Source organism: Oryzias latipes, chromosome 3 (genome assembly GCF_053564925.1).
Source record: "Oryzias latipes strain Hd-rR chromosome 3, Olatipes_Hd-rR_3.1".
Classification (NCBI taxonomy): Eukaryota; Metazoa; Chordata; class Actinopteri; order Beloniformes; family Adrianichthyidae; genus Oryzias; species Oryzias latipes.
This window is the reverse complement of record NC_136239.1, coordinates 21,106,529-21,129,422: the sequence shown is the minus strand read 5'-3', so window position 1 is coordinate 21,129,422 and position 22,894 is coordinate 21,106,529. Positions and strand designations below refer to the sequence as shown.

General features: G+C 40.3%; 1 protein-coding gene across 23 annotated transcripts in view; it reads left to right on the top strand.

The window, feature by feature from the left end:
• Positions 1-22,894, top strand: part of cbfa2t3 (CBFA2/RUNX1 partner transcriptional co-repressor 3) — a 56,593-nt gene that overhangs the window by 3,059 nt on the left and 30,640 nt on the right. For 6 of the 23 annotated variants that reach the window (XM_078944373.1, XM_078944380.1, XM_078944376.1 and 3 more), the window contains exon 1: positions 13,866-14,215. The exons of 1 other annotated variant lie outside the window; for it this stretch is intronic. In XM_078944373.1, the coding sequence (XP_078800499.1) occupies positions 14,011-14,215 (205 nt within the window). In that variant the 5' untranslated portion in view covers positions 13,866-14,010. Of the gene's footprint in view, positions 1-13,601; positions 14,216-20,822; positions 21,989-22,894 lie in introns of those variants that run through there. 16 more of the 23 variants (XM_078944371.1, XM_078944369.1, XM_078944374.1 and 13 more) reach the window with 9 other exon arrangements.

Sequence of the window (22,894 nt, the reverse complement as noted above, 5' to 3'; positions counted from 1 at the left end):
ATGGCCGCCAAGCCGTAGGTCGTGTGGCCGTTCCATTATGACTTCAAAACTTTCCTGAAATGTCCCCAACACGTGTGTTTTTTGGCCAAATGCGCGATTTTCGGCCCATTACGGGATCGCTCACGGTGATGTCATCATCTTCGGGGGGGGGGGGGGGGGGGGTAGACTTTGTGGAAGATTCATTTTAAATTTATCCTAGGTGTGTGCACATTTTGGTGACTTTTCGAGTATGAAAAGTCACCAAAATGTGACTTTTAAACAAAACTTCCAATTGCGAAAACAATATGGTCCTAGCACAGCGTACTTTGAGCTTTTCCTTTTTTTTTTAAATGATTCTTTTTTAATTCTTTTGCTGTGGCTTGATTTTAGTCCATCCAATTTTTGTATTTTAAAACTTTCTTTAAGACCCTTCCTCTTTTCTGCTCATACGAGATAAAAAGTTTTTTCTTCTTTCTTCTGAATAGGTGCTATTTTACCAGAAACTGACTGTTCCTATCCTGGACGTTAAAAGAAGATATTTTCTTTTAAAGGGGATGCTAAATCAACAGCTAATCGAGGTGAAGGCAGTAAAAAAATAAACTACTCAGATTTAAAAATTGTTATCATTTTAAACAAAAGCAACATTGTAAATTTTGTGAACCATAAAATTTTTACGCTGCTGAAACCAGGTCACTGGAAAAGAAACTGTCAACCATCTCATTGCAACAAACTGACAATTTAAAAAACTATCTAATGTGACGTTGTGGAGTTTAAAAGTGTAGTGGTGTGTTAAAATGGCAATATCTATGCCCACAAGCATCTTTATTTAAACAATACTGTTAGCCTAGCTTCTCTGGGTAAGAATGTCCTTCTTATTCTCCTATCAGAGAATGCAGGGCTGCAGTCATAAAAAAATGAAATAAAAATAAACATGTTGATAGTTTCAAAAACAAAAATGAGAACTGTCAAAGTAGAATATTAATTTTTAATGCAGTACTGACAGCAACAAACCCTAAAACCCATGTTGTGTAACCTCCAGGGATATTACAGGACATGTTTATTTTTCATGTTTTGTGTCCTCCACAACCAATAAGTGAATTTTAATTTTGTCATCTAACCATCCGAACATCTGCCATTCTTTTGATGGTTGGTCAGTCCATCTGTCTGGTGATTAGAACACATCTGTGTGTCTATCCATCTGCCAGCTTTACAGCTTTTCAAGCCAAGGTGTGGGGGACACGGATGGCATAACTCTCTTGTTATGCAGCAGAGGTGACAAAGGGCAGCGAATGGAGGAAGAGGAGTGAGACATGGAGCTAATATTAGCACTCTTGACTAAAAAAGGTAGCACATACCGGTACATACAGAGCTACAGTATAACTTTGCAGCTTTACATTTTACCTGTGAGCCTGCATGCTCATGACAAAAGGCATGATCTATATACAGCTGGAAGTTTCCTCACCAGGTGGAAATTCCAGAACAAGACTTTCTGTTCCCCATGAAGATCAGTGTTTTGGGGGTACACATGTGCTGCTGTTTCCTCTGAAGGCCTCCTGCTGTCACGCTACCATGTAGCATGTTATGGAGACTTTCTGCCAGATGTTGTGTTTGGATAAAAATGGAGCATGTTTAGAATGTGCACAATACTATTCTTTCTAACAAACAAAACAAATATCTTAATTATTATAACTTTTTTGAGCTTTATAAATGAAGGACTGACAACAGCATTGAAAAGGGCCACTTTTTTAGCTGGTTTTGCAAACATGAAAACAGTAATGAGGGATCTGGTGATGAGTGCATGCTTGAAAAAGTTGAAAAAACAAGAATTCAAAGAAAAATGTTTTAGTCATGCACCATAGTACACAGGAGGTGATCTAAAACCAATTTCACATAAGAAGGAAGAGCTTTTCTTGCACTGGTGAGGTTCTGAAGCAGTTCATTGGTTGCACTTAAAATTGTAAATACAGTTTCAAACAAGAGAGATTAAACGTGAAGGTCTTTTAGAAATAGGTATAATTGTTTTATTTTAGAATTTGATAGATTACTTTATGATTATCCCTACAAAACCCTTGTTTTCTTAAAAGCACTACAAGCACAAAAAGTGGCCATAATTTGATCTTGATGTCATTGTGTTTCTGCGCAATTGCAACCAATCAAAACATGTAAAAAAGTGGTTGCAACTTCTGGACCCAAGTCTTTTTACAGATGAGGAAACTTTAATTAGAACTGTTGTTCTATGCTCACTGGAGCTTGTCCACTTCAGATGCCAGCATTATGGTGCTCAATGGCTCAAATTCTTGTGTGGCTATATCTAGATTCCTCTGCCTCTTGCTTCAGATCAATACACTTAACATGGTCTTTGGCTTAATTTTTCATTTTGAATATCGACTGCTGTTCTGTTTTGGAGTGTCCGTCCAATTACAGCGAATGCAATTGATTTTTTTGCACAGGCTGTGCTAAATTGGATTGTTTTATGTAAAGCAGATCAAAGAACATTATTCCCTGAACTCCTGTCTCTGTGTAAAATATGACTCTAATGAGGAAGGGCACCCTGACACGCAAAGATCTCTATGTATTTTTCGATCTATACTTTTTTGTCAGTGTAAAGTGACATAATAGCACCAAGTAACAGCACCAGCTACTAACACAATGAATTTATAGGGCAGCATTTTTATGAGGCCACTAATGCACAGTGAAGCTACATTCACACTGTCTTTGGCAATGCATGTTACAGTGGCCACTTCCAGTGAAAAGTCTAAATGAGTATGTATGCACGTTTTAGGGTTCCGTGTTCAAAACTCTTGCGTTCACGTGTAGCTACGCAAGTTTACATGATAGTTTTTGGGCTGTATGCACAAAACGCATGGCCATTGAAAGCATGTTAAAAGTAAAAAACAGGGTTGAACTTTGATCAGTCAGGTACTTGGGTTTAGGGACGTATGGATGGCGTCCCTTTAATTCATAGAAGTACCAGCTGTTTAAAAATTCATCATGCAGGAAAAATTAATAATTGTGGTTTGTGCGCGCCCAGGATTTCATAGAGCTGTGAAAGAAAAATCCTGCAGCAAGATTTGCAAGACTGCTTTAAAATTTTGCACCAAGCCTCTTCCAGCCAGGTGGTGGATATGCGCTAGTAAACTGAAAAAGAAAAAGAAAAACAATAAAAAGAAAAAGAAGACTGTCCCTGTGTAAGGATTCTGTGGTTTAGTTGGTTTACCGGTAATTGTTCTTGTTGCTCCATGGTTTTTTCTTTTCCAGTTTGTTTATTAAATGTTGTATTTTCTGTCATCATGCCTGGTCTCCTGCATTTTGGGTCCTCCACCACCACTTCCTGACACCCTGCTCACCCAGTGTGAAAGCCGCGGCCCAAATTAATTTTGAAGAATGACTGCGTGGTGTGTTCATGAACGCCCGTCACATATCTGTGTGTCTGTGGCTTTATAGGATTGGGCTTTTGTAAAAATTGTTTGGCTGAGTTTTGTTGTAACTTTTAGCCCAGAAATGTAAAATCTGCATTACACTAAAGTTGTGCAATAAAGAAAAAACAAAACATCTAATTGCGATTTTAATTTTTTGTGTCATGGCTGTTCAATATCCCAACAATTTTTTTTAATTTAAAATAAGATGTGAAAAAATCTAACAACCACAATAAAAAGTATTAACATTCTACTTGTTTTTTTTTACTAATAGAAAAGGAGCTTTCAAAAGTTCAGTTTTCATACGGTCTATTTCCCATCACAGTTGCAGGACTGGCACCTGGCGCAAGTAAAAAGGGGTTGCTCCTGTGTTTGTTTTTACTGCAGTTATCTCCTTTTAATAGTTTACCTCCGGCTTTACTCCTTGAGAAGCAGCACCCCACATCATGTCATGTAGCAAGTAACTTAACTGTAGATTTTTGTTGAACTAAGACCTTGCTGTTAAGATGGACCCTAATCTTATCACAAAGCAACATAAAATTCAATATTTGGCATAGCCTCAGGTATCATGTTGATAATTTACACAAATACTGTACGTGTAATTAAAAGCTGCCCCATATTCATTTGAAAATTGCTCAATGACCTTTTACAAGAAGCTGCACTCATGAAATATACATGACCCTGAAAACAGAATGGCAATCAGAGAATTCTAATCTTTTGTACCGTGTGATGCCGTTCTCAAGACAAAGAGTTGTAGTATCTGAAATTCTATGCCTGTAAAAGGGAACCATTTCTGCTTTAGACTGAAGACGTCATGAATTTATGTTTTATGCCACCTATGGCTGCTAAATTCTAAGTTTAGGAAAATTCCTCCAGTAAAGAGTTTCTAAAAAAAGCTATTAACAAATGCGAAAATTAAAATGTTGCTTGTTCAAAATTTGTCTTCTTATAAACTTCACTGTATTGTGTTTCAGACTTGCTGTTTTAAAAAACATGTACAATAGCTTGAAAAACAACCCAGTAATAAAAGTTGCATTACAAACGTGCTGTTTTGTAAGAAGAAGAAATTGTTTTAATCCATAAATCCTCAGATCCATTTTTCCTGAAAAGAAAATTATGTGAGATATAGATTTACCACAGACCATGGTCCACTTCAGATGTTCTTCCTTTACACTGGTGTCACCATGGGTTCTTGGTTACGTTAGCCTGAAAAAAAAAAATAAACGGTAAATATACCTTAGATTTTAAATGACAACCAAATCAAGTCAAAATATTTTTTGTTTAAAACTATAGGCACACTTCAAAAGTTTGAAAACAACCGAGAGTCACTTAACATTAACCGTATTTTTTTGTGTTGGATCTTAAACCATGCCTGGTAAAACCTGGTTTTTGCAGTGATTTCGTTTGTTGCCTACATATTTTTTAGTAAGACAGGGGGTGTAACATTGAAAGATCCAGCAATCTTTTTTATATTCTTTATAATAGTCTACCATCCATACCATACATAATAAACTGATGTATTTCTTGCTTGCTTTTCATCTTTATTATAGGCTCTTGTCCTTTCAATTTGTCTTATTGCAGGACCATACTGTTGCTGAAGCCTGGAGTGGGAACTTTGAGTACAGCTCTTCGGAAATCATTTTTATAACGCAGGTTTCTAGGATCTTCATGATCTGGAAGCACGGACTGACCTAACCCGGCTACTGGTGGGCAAAGATGGGGTACACCCTAAACAGCTCGCCAGTCTGTTGCAGGGATGAGTTTTCTTATCTTAGGTGAAACCATTTTCTTTAGAGGAATTGTTTTTTTTCTAAGTTATTCCTTTGAATGCAGTAAAGCTCCAATCCTACCTATAGTTTCTGTTGGCACCCAGGTATGACCAAAATAAGGACAGCACAAATGGATTCACTTGTCCACTTGGACAATAAATGGCTGAATACCACAAGAACAATGAAGGATAGTTTAAAGGATGCCACATAGGTTCAAGCTGTTTGGTTGAATTCTTTTTTTATTTTTTATACACCTTTACTCCCCCTAATCCTCTTTCATCCAAAGAAACATTTTTAAAGCTGTTTCAGTAGCCTGAAAATCAATCTGTTAAAAAATAACGTAATCTTGTTGGTTTTAATCTGAAGCCAAATAAAAATAAACAACTTACGATGAAAACCTAAACGTGACATCATTATAAATAAGTCCTTACTTTAGCCCTGCTTTGACAGAACCTCTCCAAATTACATCACCAGCTTTCTCTTGTCCCAGGTGTTTAAGTCTGATGTGCTAATTGGCTGCTGTCTAGCATTTTACGCTCATCAGCTGGATCAGCCAGCAGATCTAGCTGTCAGCATTCGAAGTATTTCTTGAAATGCTCCAGTCAAATGAAGTGACTTACGAACTACTGAGAAGTTAAAGTAGCTTATTGATGGTTCAATAGAGCTTCAGTTGCTAGGGGAAACCAACACTTTACCCAATACACCTCACTTCCTTTTCCATTTCACTATCTTTTGTTGCTGATCCGATAAGCTAATAGCCACCGGGTGTGTCTGTTTGGTTTCCATAGAGAAGTGGAAATGTGTTGCATTACAGCTGTCTGTTTCTTGTCTCCTCACTTAAATCACCACTTTCACATTCCTGGAGGCTAGTAGGCTACTAGAGCTAAGAGTGTCATCTTTGAATCTTTGCCCCACCTCTAAATGTGTGTGCATGTGTGTGCAGAAGAGGGAAACGAGACGAAGACGGGGTCACTTTCTATTTCTCTGGGTCCTCCCTTTCTGAGCTGTCATCACTTCCTGGCACCCTGCACACGGCACAGCTGCAGGGGAACCACTCTGTAGGGAACCTTCGTTTCCATCTGTCTCCAATTCACAGTGGCTCCTATTTAGAGCAGCTCAGCGGCTGTGCATGCCATGAGCCACGAGCAAGGGGAAGAGGCCAGGTTTTTGAGGGTCAAGAGAGGTTGATATCAACATGCTCTGGTTCAAGGCAAAACAATCACAGGACTTTGTTTTGGCCGAGGCACACTTAACCCGACTCGTGTCACATTAACCTCATTGGAATATAGTTTGTATTTTCTTGCTCTGTCAGTTCTTTTTATTGAACCTAAAGAATAAACACGGCGTGCATACTATGGAGCGCCGCAGCCAAACACGAGGTTCCTAGTTATCAAAAACAATGTCACCAGTTACACCACTGAGTCCATGTGTGTCTTCACAGATTTGTGTCTCCAACATGTGCATACACAACGTGTAATCCTGAGCTTGTGTCTGTTTCTGTGAGTATGATGCGCGGCTTAATTTAGCAGGTGTGCTTTGACAGTTCTTGAACAAGTGCCAAGGCTGCTGTGTGAAGGATAAGAAAGAGGAGGCGCTCGTTGTGCATCTGTGCGGAGCTCCGCTGTGACAGATGGGGACGGTTTAACTTATAGAGTTCTGTTAAGATCTGTAGGTTTGTCTGACGCTGTCTGTGCCAAACAGGTGTGTATTCTAAAACACCTCAGAGGAAGAAAAAAAAAAGGTGAACATGCTTTACTGAATTATTTGTCTGCTGGGGATGTTTGTGAAATGCTGTGGGTGTGCTTTCTTCTTTCTTTTGGCCTTAAAAACATTCTCAGTAACTTTCTCCATTATGTGGAGTGTGAAAAAAAAAGAAATTACTGTTGCTATAGTTGTAAAAAATAAAACACTAGTTGTAATTTTTGGAAGCACCATCCCTAAACACTCACAAATTTGCAAAACAATAATTCTCAGTTTCTGTGTAACAGCTAACTTGTCAGCTGGGATTGAGATTCAATGTTTCAAATTGTAGAATGCCTTTAGAAAATGTGTAAATGTTGCACCATGCTGCAGTATGTTGGCGCAAAATGCCCCTCAATTGGCTGTAGAGTTGAAAAGTTCAGACTCTTAGTAGTGGCCAGGTGTCTCACAGGCGGGCAAGAAACTTCACCATATGGCAGCTTCTCTCCCACAGATGCCAGCCGTCCCAACTGCTGACTTTCTCATGCTCTACTTTTACTCTGCAAGGTGAAAAGTTGCATTGCACTGAACCATAATGCTGATGTGTTTACATTTATAATGGAAGAAAAATATAGTTGGTCATAGAAGGCTGCTTTTGTTAACCAAAGAGACTAGAAAATAAGACTGACAGGTTTGGATTTTCTCAGGATTTCTGAAGCACCAACCAAAGTTGCAGATTATTTAGCTTCTTTCCTGCATGCTGACTGGAGGTTTAAAGTGGTAATGAAGTCCTGCTGTGTCCTCCTGCTGGGTTTGTATTTGGTGAAGGGTGCCTGTGTGTTGCTGATAGAGGGATCTCTCTGACACAACTGCTCTGGCCCGTCGCATCTGGGAGCAAGTAGCAGCAGCCGCTGGGGGTTGATAAGGAGAGGCTAGCTGCTCTCCTGTAACTCTCATATTTTTTTTGCCTACTTTTGCTCCCCATGCTCTCCTCCCTCTCTGCTCCTCCCTCCAACCATCCTACCTCCCATCATCCTCCTGACCTTATCTGGAGGGAGAAGGCACCACTGGGTTGCTACTGTGATAGCACCTGCCAGAACCAGAGCTGGCCTCTGGTGATTATGGGGGGAATCATTATCTCTCTCTGCCTGAAAACTCATTTTATACCTAGGAACATCTGGGGATGGGTTCTTGGGGAAGCGTGGGCTTCCATAAAAGGTAACACATAAAACTCTGCACTGGTGTGTTCATTGGTGTGTCATAGAAGGACGTTGGGATGCAAGAGCAAAAGACAAGAACGTGTACATCAAAGGACCCTCACATATACCGTATTTTCCGCTCTACAGGAGTAAGCCCTGGCTGCAGCCTGCAGAATGCACTACGATGCCCCATTCTGCAGGCTGCAGCCAGGGGTAGTTGCTCTACAGGGCGCACCATCAATGGATAGTCTATTTTAAAATTACGTCATATACAAGGCGCGCTGAACCATAAGGTGCAATTAAATGGGACAAAAGTCAGAGATATAAGCCTGTCAGTCAGTCCAGATTCTAGTAACGGCAGCGTGTTGCAGATAAATTCTGGTATTACTGTAATACCAGAATTTATCTGTAACACGCTGCATGTTAGCCAACTTTGCATGTTCACAATACCTGCAAAAACAGAGGTTGTGTCCTTTGCTTTATTTACTGTGTATATTAGATGCTGTAATGTGCTCGTATTGATTAGAGTTTCACTTCATGAAATTGGTGATGTCATATTCGCTGTTTAAAAGGGAAAAACAAGTAATGAGCAAGTTGTCCGAATTGCTTTTAAAATCCAGGGCACTACATAGTGTCAGGAACTCGTGGTGGAGGACCCAAAATGCAGGAGACCAGGATTGGTGACAGGAAATAAAACATTTTATTAGCAAACTGAAACATGACAAAACTATGAGGGGAAACAAAACTGTGACAAAACAGAGCAGATGACCTGACAAGGAAGAACAGAAACCAAGACACTTAAATAGGCTGAGGGCAATTAACTGAACTGAAGACAGCTGTGGATCATGAAGCTGAAGGTGGAGTGACTGACAAAGAAAACTAAAAACATGACCAAGAACAAAACCACAGAATCCTTACACACAGTCCCGCACTAAACAGTTTTTTAGTGGTTTGGGATTAGGGAAGAAATTCGGACATAGTCAGACTGATACCTCTAAAGAGAACATTACTGTGACTACACTAACTTCCAAACGTGATGACACACATAAAGAAGCACAATCAGACACTACTACAACATTAACTGTGCTAGCGTATTCACTATAACATGCGATGTACCTCTCAAAATGGCTTTGCAGGCCCAGATCTAGCCAGCCCCACATTGGGGTGCAGGTAGAATATCGGGGGGGGGGGGGGGGGGGGGGTATTCCCCCGATGTCCAACCCCTAATATTGGGATGAGCACATGCAGGACATGGCTTTGGGCCATGCTGAGGCTGCATTTGTTGCTTTTTACGTCTGAGATTCTATGTGTCCATCTGTCTGTCTGTTCATCCTCACGTTTTTTTTGTCTTTTATTTCAGTTTTAGATTTTTCTGTTTGTTTTATGTTTAGTTCTTTTCATTTGTGGATTTTTGTCACATTTTGGGGGGAAGTCATGCCATCCTTGCCCATGTCTATATTGGGCCTTTTTGCTTTAGCACAACTAGAAATAATCAATATATAAGGCAGACTGGATTATAATGCGCAATGGGCCCTATTGTGCGGAAAATACGGTATGTAAATAAGCTTGATCATGAATATAATAAAAAGTAAAACCCTGGACTTCAACACAAATTCAGTTTTTTCTGTGAAGATCTGCTCTCTGCTTCCCTTCCTTTTTCACCTCATATGTTCTCACAGCACTTCATATCCTGCAACGAGCATCTGTTTTCATTTTGCTGACTATTACACTTTTGCTGCCATTTCCCAAAAGTAGATTTTATTTAATCAGCTGCACAGGGAATTCATCTGCTATTTAAATTGTTATTTGGACTTTCAATTCGCTCTTTTTCACGCTGATAATGTGCTAACTTTATCACAAAACCCTGTGCATGAAGCATTATAAAAGTGGGAAATTCCAGTGGTTCAACAGATTAAAATAGACACTAAAAACACCTAAATTGCACATTTCGCACACACTCTGGGTTTATAGAAAAATCACTTCTCTGTCTCTTGTCCCCCACACCTAAAAACTGAAAAAGCCACAGAAGGTTGTCTCACTTCCTCTCTGCTGATGACCATCTGTGTGCTGGTTTCAGCCAGACTCTTGGCACATCTGTGTACTCATATCCCTTCTCACTTCTCTCAACAGCACTGTACTTGCACCATCAGAAATGTCTCTTTGTATTTTTTTTTAACTAGGTTGTGCATGATCAGTGCTGAGAGACTTGCTGTTACACCATGGCCATTTTGTGCTTTTGTGTTGAGTGTCTATGTCTATGGAGTAACAAGACACCCTTTGTGGATTTCTTAGTACAGAAACCAAAAAAACACTGCAAGGATAAAGACAAATTTATCGGACAAACAGAAAATTGCATTTCTTTAGTTGCAATTTCAAGTTCAAGTTTCATCAAAAAATGAATTAAGCTAACTTCTTTTGTGCAATTACAGCATAATTTCTGTGTGAGTCAGGGATTTTTCTCCCAAGAACCCGGTAACGTTTGTCCGCAGGTTCTGTGTACAAGCCTGGTCAAGAAACCCAAGTTAAGTCGCTATTCTGGTATGAATTATGGTTTTAAATGAGGGGATTAAGTTGTAATTTTAAAAGAAATGAAAAAAAACAGCAATTAAGTCAAATTAAGCATCCATACATCCATCCGTCTACAATTCCTGCTTAGTCCAGAGCAGGGTTACTTGTGTATTTTCCAGCGATTTCAGGGTGAAGGTGGGGTACACCCTACACCAGGGGTGTCAAACTCATTTTCACTGAGGGTGACATCAGCATAGTGGTTGTCCTCAAAGGGCCAGACATAACTTATACATGTAACTAAATGTAATGAAAAAAATAAATGCAACTACTCCTTAACGTTAAATAACTCATTATTTATTTATTATAACTTTTTAAAGTGACAATTCCAGTTGCATAGAAAACATATGTTTGCTTGTTACTTTAGCTTAAATCCTTTTACATTTCTTTCTGTCAGGTTATGTTATATGGACAGTGTTTAAGTCCTAATGTATAGTTGCCCAATCGGATATTTCAAGTCTGATTCCCCCTAGATATGAATAAATACACACCATTTTTTATTTTTTGTTTCAAGAAATTCAAAACTTTTATGCTCTCGCGGGCCACATAAAAAGACATGGAGGGCCACATTTGGCCCCCGGGCCTTGAGTTTGACACATGTGCCCTAGACAGTTCGCCATCGCGGGGCCACACAGAAACATACAAATACAACCACAACTCTGGAGTGATTTAGAGTCACCAGTGAACCGATTGACACAGATTTTTGGATCATGGGAGGAAGCCAGAGTGCTTGGAGAAAACTCATGCATGCATAGAGAAAACATGCAAACTCCACACAGGAAGGTCCCAGTCTGGATGCAAACCAGGGCTATTTGCTGAGAAGTGAGAGTACTCATAACCGTGCCACAATGCAGTCACTGTTAGCATCTTGTTGATTTAAACATGTGACAAAAAGGTTATGCATTCTCTTTTTTAAACCACCTGCTAACTTTTTCTAAAAGCCACAAGATGCAATTGCATTTTGGAGGATTTTGAGGCTTTGGTCTCTAAACAGGTGATAAGTATTTGGTGGGTTGGGGTCAGAGAAATATGTACAAGAAGCAAGTCAGTGATGTCAGAATTTTAAAGAGATCTCCAAATTCTTTTTTTTTTTTTTTGTCTGGTAAACTGCAGTATCCAGCAACCATCTTCTATGACACTTCAATTTGTATGTATCGTTATATCTTTTTAATGTCTTATACTTCTCTTTGTCAATATTTCCAGTAGAACTGTTACAAAAGTATGTATGGTATGTTCAAACCTTGAGTAGGGAATACATAGGTTGCATGAATCACCCAACAACAGTAAAACCACCTGCCGAACACTGTGTTGCTGTTCCTTAATCATTTTTCTTTGGACCCATAGCTCTGCAGGAGTCCTGTAAATACTGATAGCAGGTCTTTAGGTCGTCTACAGACATGTGCAGTTGTTCTAGTTGATTGGGAATTGGGATATCAAGTGTTTGACGCTTAGAACAGAGTGCAAGCCGCTTTACTGTGTTGATCAAGGGGATTGCTGTTGCCATGAAGCATACACTTGGTTACAGTTTCGGACAGAGCATGGACGAAACAAGCATATGAACTTTAGGTGTTTTAATATAATCCATTTAAACATGTAGTTTGAAGTACTGTATTATGTGGAGTACAAGTCAGTGCCGGGATGCGGCTTTTGCATGATTTATCAAAATTAAATAACAACAACTACTAGACGGCACTGTAGGTCTGTGTGTGACAGTTTTTGTTACTAACAGCAACGCAGAAGAAGAGGCGCCGCTCAGTCTAATACCGGGGTTCGGCGAAATTGTTCCAAAATAACAGAGGATGAAATATTCAACGAATTTAGTAATTTGAAGTATTATAAAGAGTTTAGTTGACTTTTTAGCATGTTCTTTATTCTATGGTTATCTGAATGATTGTTCATATGTTGAGCTTATACACCAGATTCCCTCATAATTCATTAAGCTAAATAAGCATCAATTTGTTACTGTGGTGAAGTGTGCATATATTTAGTCTATTACTCTTATCTTTTCTTTTATTATGATTTTCCTTTTTTTAAGATGAAATGACAGTTCTTGGTCTTACATTTTGTTGAATAAATTTCACCAAAATTGCAACTCATTTATGATTTTTTCTTTTTTACTGTGCATTATTTTGCTGCTGCGACTTAAACTCTGTAGCAACTTTTAGTCCGAAAACTACAGTAGTTTTAATAACATAAATAATTTGTCAGTGATCTTACATTTCAACTAGTTAGAATTTAAAAACAAATTTGCTAACATGTCTACATAAAATGGCCAAAAAAATAAAGAAGTTAATCTTTTTTTTCAATTTAGGGGATGGGACTTGAAGAACAAAAACCGATAGCCCTAATATAAAATTTTAAGACCACAACTGACGGTTGATGCTGTGACTTCTTTGGAAAACATCTTGTTTGTGCACTCCGATGTACCAGCAAACTGTTTAGGGTGTACCCCACCTTTGCCTTACTGTGTTGGTGGGTGGGCTCCAGCATCCCCCTGTCCCTACTCAGGAATATGTGATAACTTTGTTTAAGCATTTCTCCAGTCAAAATTCCTCTGAGCTTACCAGTCCATATGTCCCCAAATAGGATGCTTTGATTAGGGACAACAGGATGTTCCTTTGTAACTACCAGGCAAGGTGCACAGAAGAAAAGAGATGTAAGTCAAACGGAGCACGCAGAGGGGAAGGAGTGGTTGCTGGTCGACACAGCTGGTTCCTGACAGAGGAAGCCCACATGGAGGCCCAGGTCCTACTCACTGCTGTCATCTGCTGCTATCAACTGAGACAGAATTGCTCCCTGGTCTCCCCAGAGGCTGAAGCCCTGCAGCACCAGAGAAAAAAAAACCTACACACATAAACTGTAACATCCAAGCACCAAATACACACTTCTCTTTTGAGCCGCAGAGGCAGGCAGGGCAGGAGGAGGGTTCAGCTGCGAGCACAACCCCTCAGACACGGCCACAAGACAAGCTGACCTGCTGCTGACACTCACTCATACGTGCTGCTGACTGTCTCGGTCATACTTTAGAAAAGAGAGAGGACGGAAACATCAACCAAACAAGTGTGGAAAAAAGAAAAATCCAGGATTTCCAAGGAATAACACAGCTGAGACCTGCAACAACCTGGAAATAGGAATTTTTCTGTCTCTCCTCATTTTTTGAGACACAACATCAACTTATTCCTTCTGGCAGGTCAATAGCTCAAATAACCATCTCCTGGAGCATCAGAAACTATTTATAGTATAACATTATGGAAAAAAATCAGGTGGACACTCTTGAAATTTGTTGAAAGAGAACAAGCAGAGAGAAAACGTCCCACAAATTTGGGCCAAAGGTGAGACTTAAGTAAGTTTTGTGTTCACATCAATTGACTACTTGTTCAAAAGTCTCCAGAAAGGCCAGACATGTCTGCTGAGGTCCATTTGGAACACCACAAAAGGGCTGACCTGACAGCCGGGTCATCCTATGCCCCATTGCTTGCTGCGCGTGTTCCCACGGTCACGCTGATCAGCCACCGGGAGCTAAGGGAGAAACCAGCTCCTCACAGAGTCCAGCCAAGGAGCCTGGATCTTCAGCTGACAGCCAGCAGCCACTACAGATGCAGTGAAGGTAGGAGTGCGTCATTTTATGTAGTCTTTTGGCAGCGTTAACTGTGATGAGTGATGGAGGGTCTTGCAGATGTCAGGTCTGTTCATTAAGTAGAGGTGATTGACACATAATCAGTTTGTGTTGACTCAGTACCGCATGCTATGAGGGCATCATGGGGCTTCTTTAATCTCGAATGTGGAGCAGGTATTTGATGATTGAAGAGAGAAGATTCAAGGTCAGAATTATTTCAGAAAGCTCCATCCTTTCCTGCAGCGAATGAATTTGTGCAACACAACAATTGCTCCATTCTAACGTTATCATAAAATGTGGCATCCCTTGTTGTCACCTTTTCACGTGGCGGCTGTCAGGTAAAAATTAAGATGTCACTAATGGAAGGAGGGGGCAGGGTCTTCCTCTAGGGTTCCCTATGGAGCTGCAGTGCCGGGGTTTAGCTTCAGTGCCTTCACTTGCAGGTCAATAAGGGTGACTGACACGGTACAACCCAGAAGTGAGCTTTCTGCAGCCAGATGAGGGGTATTTCAGAGGCACCCAGGGCCAAGAGGATGAAATAGTACTGATTCAAAAGAGGACTCAAAGCACAAAAGTAAAAATGGAAACCCAACTGAAAGGCTTCATTCAGGGAGATGCATTGACAATCAGGCTTTAAAGGACTCATTTTATAGACTGTTAATATGTAGGAACCATAAGCCAGTCCAAGGACTAATACCCAGCGTAGTGAATTACCTGCAGCACATACCGTCTCTTGGCAGTAATGAGCTTTGTGAACGTTGCTGTGATAAGGCCTCTATAATTAGGCTTAGTCATAAGCGTCCCCCCTGTAATTCTGTGATAAAAACCCAGCAGAATTCAGCTGCTGGTTCTCTGAGTCATCACACTCGTGCATTCACCAAATCAAAATGTAATTTTTGTAACTGTAAACAAAGCCTTTTGTCTCAAGAAACTGACCTACCATCAAAACACTAACATACATATATGTAGGGGGGTACAGTCCAGCAGTATGTTAATGCTGCATGTGTTTGTGCGTGCAACCATGAGTGTATGTGTGTGAGGTGTTGTGAGCCGCAACATAGGCTTCCTGTGAGGGAGCAGATGTCGCAGAGCTCAGGCACAGCTGCGACGGGCGATAACCGCAGTGGCAAGAATATGTCGGCACGCTGGCTCTTCTCCTTGGGTCTTATCAGCCACATGCAGCACGCCGACTCACACACATGCACACACACACACACAATCACACAGACACTCCACAATAAGGAACTGCCACCCAGCACCAGCACACTCTCACAGCAGGCCCAGATAGAGCCACTAAAGCAGCGGGAGAGATGGAGAGAGGAAGAAAAGCAGCACGAACTAAATCAAGGGACTTTGACGGAAAAGGTGCAGAGGATCCCTAACAAAGCCTTGGCTCACGTCTGCTATATCATAGACTTTATAATTTTGTGCCAATCCTAATCCTCAACAGAAATGAATGGGATATTCTTTACGCTTTTATCTGGCATAAAGGGGCATACCACCATAAATAACACCTATAGAGGCAGACTTTTGCCAGTTTCTCAAACTTGATGGTATAATTAGGGTCTCCAAAGACGTACATTGTCATTTAAATTTCAGACAAAAACAAGAACAATTCACTATCTTTAAATTGCAGAAAATCAATTTGATGCTGACAAAAAAACAGCACATGATTCTTTCTAGTTTGATTTGACCAGAAACCCAAATGTTCCTGACAACTGACATAATGATCTGGCGGGTCGATGACACACATGAATTGGAAGAACCCTAAAGGAATAAAAATCCTCCGACATGACCCTCCACAAATACTCCCACACTGAAAAAACGGAATCTTAAGAAAGTAAAATTTTTTCAAGAAAAACTGTCTTATTGTTTTTTTTGTTTCAGATTAAAAATATTCTTATTGAGAACATTATTCAATTGGAAAAGAATCTTTGTTTATTAAAATCTTTCTCAGAAATTTATTTAAATCATAAGACAGTTTTTCTTAACCCACTGGCAGATTTCCTTTCACATTTAAAGAATGTGTTTCAAACTTTAAGAATTTTGGACTTAGTTGTATTGTGTCGGCTTTTGCAGTGCAGGTTAACAATAAGCTGCTTAAATGAGGCGTGTGGCATCTTCAAGGATCAATTTCATGGCAAAATTCACGTCGACTTTAGTTCTGTCTCTTTTTTTTGTTAATTTCTTATGGGTTTATTTGGCTGTTGTGCCTCATCACTCTCCTTAGAGGCAAATTTTGAAAACCAAAGTGTGAAAAGTTTCAAATCACATTAGAAAGTCATTCTTTCTCACAGCTTTCCTGCTCAATGACAACATCATGCAAACACCAGAGCAGATAAATGTGAAGCATTGCAAGAGAAGATGAAGTGCAAATCAATAAGCGCCGAGAAAACTTTAGGCTGCCTCTTTTTGGAGTGACAAGATGGTGAAGAGGTGCGTTTGTGTGAGACAGAGAGAGCAGTTATCCTCTTTATTTCCTCAGCCCCAGCTTTGTGGTTTCTATGAGGAACAGATGTTCACAACTCGATACAGAGTCTCATCCCCCTCAACTCCCTATCAGTGCCAGCTCCCCCAACTGCCTGCATGGCACACTTACACACTCTTGTCTCATGTGAATGCGCCTTCCACTCTCACCTGCATTCTGTGAACGTCTCCCTCTGCGGCTCGGCCAGCATATCCTGTTCTTGAGTCAACACTTGATTTAATCAGGTGTGACTTCCTCCTTGGTCAGTTTGCATTGCTGCATCTCAAATGTGCTCAAAGCTGTTAGCCACATGGACTTTTATTGTTTTCCATCTGTACACCTTAATGTTTGTAAATGACATTCTTCTGCAAGCGCAGTTTAGCTGGATTCATATCCCAGACTAAAGGATTTGGGTAAATCTTTTGCTGTTTAACCTTATTACCAATATTTTCTACTCTCTGCTTTGGGATTTTTGTCCTAGCAGTCCATGAATAAAAGATGCTTCAAGAGGTAATTGTTTCTTTTGGCTCAGAAATGAAAAGACCCTTTAGTGTCTCATATATTCAAGACAGTTATGTCCTTTTTTAAATACAGGATGAAAAAACTGTAGCCTGCAATGCTAAACAACTAAATGACCTCTTTCTTCTTGTGACAATAGTTGAGGAATCTCCAAGGACATTACTGTATCGGGAAGCATGCATTTTGAATTCCAATCATGTCTCAGAAAGCTGCCACTTTACTGCTCGATTTCAGACAAAATGTCACAGGGTCCATGGCTGCAATTTGTAAAAGCAGCATTTGAGCGCGTGTGCTTGAGTGGGTGGGTCAATGATCCGTTACACCGTGCCATAGTGCTGAGAAACTCTCCTTCTGCCCCCGCTGTGGTAATAATAAAGCAGTTTAGAAACATACTTGGGTTAAAGATGCTGATGACAAAAGGTGAGACATAAACATCCTTTTAATATGCACACACACACACACACACACACAAAAAGTGATCTAAAATTCCTGAACTCATATTTAGAGGCATGTGACTCAGAAGCAAACATTATTTTTTCATGTGACACAAAGAGGTATTTTCTTTTTCTTTGTTAACTTTCATTGGTGTGAGAGAAGCTTCTGGACTAAACAATGGTGATAGTAATAGCAGCTTCGTAGGAGTGTGATGTGTTTAGAAAGGGATAGTGGAGGAGAAAAAAGCGCGCGAATACAATTGGTCTAGCGTTCGTTTCAGCCAGCTGAAGGCCTTATCTCCTTTCAACACACTAGCCTGTGACTGCCACTATAGGAAGGGATTTACAATGTGTGAGCAGAGGAAATGTTGCAAACTTCTCTCTTTCCCTCATGCTTTTAGTCTACATATTCAGCACGGCAGCACAATGGATGAACTCTGTTTTTGTGTCTCAGCGAGTGCTCCAGCTTGCAGAAGATTCGCTCAACATAATAAGAATCCAGAGCGGTGGATGGGGTGTCTGGTGACGCAGAGATAGAGTAAAAAAGGAAGGTGAGACAAAGGTGTCTTTGTCATTACTGCCTTCAAAGATGTTTCCAATCGCAGCGTTGTGGCGCAGAGAGTTCATGAAGGTGACGGTGAGCGTTGGCGTACCTTCTTTGTGCAGTTTATCAGGTCTACCCCATGAAGCGTCGTAACTAACCTGGTGACCGTTCAACAAAAGGCCAAATTAAGTGGAGTGAGAGGCTGTCGTACAGGCAGGCTGACAGGTTGACTGACACTGTTCCCGTGGAGAATAACATCTTGTCAATCTTGGTGCTGTCACCTTGACAGGGATCCTTTCTTTGGATGCAACCCTCATCAGCAGCCTTCTGTCAGTCAAGGCCACACATACACACCTCTCTAAGTATTCTGCACAATGAAAAAACAAGCTATACACAGGCAGGCTGAGGAGACACATTCAAAAGCACAAAAACAGGTTATTGCATGTGGATAAAATAGGGATTTTCTGCATAAAGTGGGAAAAAAGACAGGATTTGGGGGGTCTCCTACAGTCTTGGGTGTCCTAATATAGTGTACTGGCTTAAGTCTGGTAATGAGTATTGCATAATCTTAGTTCAGAGTCAAAGTCATTCATCCGAAATGTTGCATGTTGAAAAAGTGCACTTTTGCAAGTGAACTCCTTACTTTGACTCTTCAGCTTTACACCCCCTTCGGCAATGCCAATTGAAGCTACCACTTCCGATGAAAAGTCAATGGAAACGTGTGTAAATGTGCATTTTGGACTTCTGTGTTCAAAACTCTCACATTTACGCGCAGCTATGTACATTTTTATGACTATTTTCGGGTAAATTTCTAAAAAACAGCCATTCAATGTTCTTTGCAAGATGACATCCCTTTTAATTAATGGAAGTGCCAACAGTTTGAGAACTGATTATTGAGGAGAAATTAGTCAATGCAATTTGTACTCGGCCGGAAATATGTAACACCAAGTCTTTCATTTTTTATTTTAGAATAGAGCTGTGAAAGAAAAAGCCTGGAGCAAGATTTGCCACATTTGAACCACTTGAAGATTTTGCAACAACTTTCAGCTAACAAAGAAAATGTGTGGGCTAAAAGTGCGTTTAAATGTGCACGTCACATGGCCGGTGTGAACGTACAGTAGCTTAACAAATCCATCTAGTACCTTTACATAAGTGTATTATCTTTGTGTGAGATGTTTTGGTCTAACCAATGTCATTCTTAGGATGTCACTTTATACATTGGCTGGTACAGAAACGCACTTACTGCTTTAGTGTGAAAGCTGTGTTTGTTTTTAAGTAAGGATATATCAGAGAGACCAGAGTGTGGTTTCTGTCTGTGTGTACTTTACAAGCAGGTTCTGTTGAATTTGTAGACACAGGTGAGGTCAGTTTTGTCTTCTTTTCCTGCTTAGAGTTTGTGTGTGTGTGTGTGTGTGTGTGTGCCTGTGTGCATGCACGCACACAGAAAGAGGGTAGATGGGTGGGGTGGAGGGGCAAGCAGACTGAAGAGGACAGGTGGAGAATTCTCACTATATAGAGGGCAGATGGACTTTATCTGTCCTTTCTTCTGTCTATTCTTGTGTCAACCTGGGGGGTGTCGATACCAAAAAACTTCTCTTTTTAGCTTGGAAAATGCATTTACCTTTTCTTTATTATAAAAAAATAACCAAATGATATACTTTTAAAATAGTTTTCTCATTTTCGTGATTTTTCTCAATCAAAATCCAAACTTCTCTTCAATTTTGGACTGTTGATTGGGAAAGCACTTCAATATATCGTTATTTTCCCTGCAATAGTCACAGATTTTTGGTTAGGTTATAAATACACACGTTGTCTTACAAATCCAATTCGAAATTTGTTTCATAAATTGCCATTAAAATCTGCTTTCCCTGGATGGCAAAATATTATAGACACCTATAAAAAATTAAACAGTAGAAATTATCACACAAAAACTATAACAAAAATTATGAGTGATTTCAGTGTTTAAATAAAAATAAAAAACATATGCGTGGTATTAACAAGTAGACAGTATTTGCTCTGATGGTAGCACTATTTACTACACAAGTCCTGTCTTCCATCTGTCCACCCTAACATCAGTCCAAGGCTGTTTATGGCACCTGAACACTGAGCAAACTGTAAATTTTCACAGGCTTCGTAATAATTCCTGGCGGACGTTCACAAGCCGACTGACACATTCTTTTGCATTATGCAGCTCCCAGAAAGCTGTTGTGAAAGTGTTAAACAACGCTAATAAAGTCTGCAGCTTGCTGTTGCCCTTGTTGCGGCCGTGTGGTGCTGATGTGAGGAAACAGCGGCTCTCACGGGCCAGATGTGGTACTGCAACACAGCGGAGTCCCGGGATTAAAAATGATGCAGCAGTCACCACCTTTAAAATTGCCGAACACTAGTCAGACTTAATGCAAGCATATTTATTCATTCATTTATTTATTCATTTATTTATTTATAGATTTTGCACTATATTAAAACATCCAAAAAGATTTAACTGACATTCGAAATTGCACTTTGAGTGTGCATCAAATTTATCCTAAAGTTAAATTTGTAAAATAAATAAATAAGGTTAGATCTGTGTCACTTTAGCAAGGATTTCTATGCAATAGCAGCACGCTCTCATGGTACTCGAGAGAGACAGAGAAAGAGACATAGAGAGACACAGACAGAGAGAGGGAGGTAGTGTGGAGTCGGGAGCTCCAGATGGTGTTTAAACGCAGACAGAAGGCTACAGCGAGGACACGGAGAGAGGAGGAGGAGGAGAGCGCCACGGTTACTGCGCACAGTGGCTCGCCTGCTCCGCTCATCACTGAAGACAAAAACAAGTCCCCCAATTGCCCCACTTAAAAACATTTCTATTGTGAACTGACGTTAAAAGAAGCCATTCTAAAACGTACAAGTATTTTTTTACGTTTTTCCTGAGGACGTGAATGTTTCTCAACACGAGCGTCTAAGCGCCGCTTGACGGAGGAGCGGCGCGTCGGAGGCGGACAAGCGGCGAGCGCCTCGCGCGCGGATGTGCTTTTCGCAGGAAAACGCAGCGAGGAGGAAAAACTAAAAACAGAGGCGAGGTCTGCTCTCCTATTTGGATATGACAACTTTCTCCTGACGCCACGGACTTTGGCTTGACTGTGACAGCGGTTCTGAAGGTGTCCCAGGTGAAACACCCTGGGACGCGCACGCTGGAACACCCCCTGGACGCAGAAGATCCGCATCCCAACTTGGGGAAGGACTTCCAGATATAAATCAGAGGCTGATCAATTGTTTTATTTCCTTAAAAGGAGAACACAAAGGACGTCATTTGCTGCAGGTCAAACTGCTGTCTATTGTTTCTTCTGTCTGGAGGGGGAAGAATTGTTCCGTACAGCGGATTTAAATGACTGGGACAAGTTCTGAATGTGACACAGAGACAGCAGAAGACACTGATTAGACAAAAAATAATAATATTCAAAACAAAATCAACCAAAGACACCAGTTTGATTAAGGAATAAGATTTGGCTTTGTTTATTTTATTTTTTTAAATTTTCTCTTTTTTACCCCTCTAACTGAGAAGCAAGATACCTCACACCCTAATTTATTAAACCTGGACCCCATCTGAACCCCCAAAGGAAGCTAAACATTTCCATATGTGTAAAGACTGTCGTTTTTTTCCCCTCACAGCATTTCAGAGCTAGAGAGAAAAAGGGTTCTGAAGGCTTTAATTTTCACCCCCCATGGATGCGGATTGAGACTATTTAAAAACCTCCTTAGAAACTATTTGGTGTGGATTACCACCTTTGCCATTACCTCAGCTCGACCTCGACCTTGACAAAGTAAGTAAAAACCTGCAGAGATGCTGGAACAAGCAACTTCCCTGAATGGCGGCAGGTTTGATTTAGTGGCTGAGAGTTGGTTAAAGCTGCTGTTTTCTAAAAAACTGTAAAAAAAGAAAAGTCTTCTGTTTAAAAGGAAACTTTTGAAGTATATTGCACAAAGAGACTTGCTAGAGTAAATATTAAGAATGCTTTTAAATTTAGGAAGATGAAAACAACTTGGTTTTTCTGTTTCTTAGGGGCCAACTCAGATAGATATGTGTTTTTTTTATTGTACATGTTTTAGTGAGCTAAAAGAGGAAGACAGAGGTGAGGTCATGAGTTGTTTGTCCTGCCTGACTGTGCTGCACATCAAAGACAAAGTGAGGATAGCAAATCTCTGGTGATTTTACCGTCCATCTATGCCACATGAAAGTGACTGGTGTGAAGAGATAAATGCCTTCCATTTACCCTGACCTGAACTGCCTCAAAAAACTGGCTCGTCACCTTTTTGTGTGACAAAGCTTCATCATTGTCTATTTTTTTATATTTATTTTTGCGAAATAAACTCAAAAAAAGTGACGATCATGCTTTTCTGGTGAGTGCAGGGCGTGTGCTTTACTGTGGGAGACTAGAATGTTATCCACAGAAAAATAATCAATTGGAAAGCTCAAATAGAACCAGTGATTTATTACACCTTCAAGAGGAAATAACTAGAGGTTTTCACTCCCTCCCACTTGAACAGCCTCAGCGATGAACTCTTCGAGTGCAACAGTAAAACACTCCAGCCATTTTCTCTGCAGGACACAGCCCTGCATAATTGGCCCTGGTAAATATCATCTGAATAATTGAACAGCTGATAATAGTCTTGAAGAATGGATGGGAGGTTGCAGAGGTGAAACCGCAGTGCAGACACCCTGCCTCACC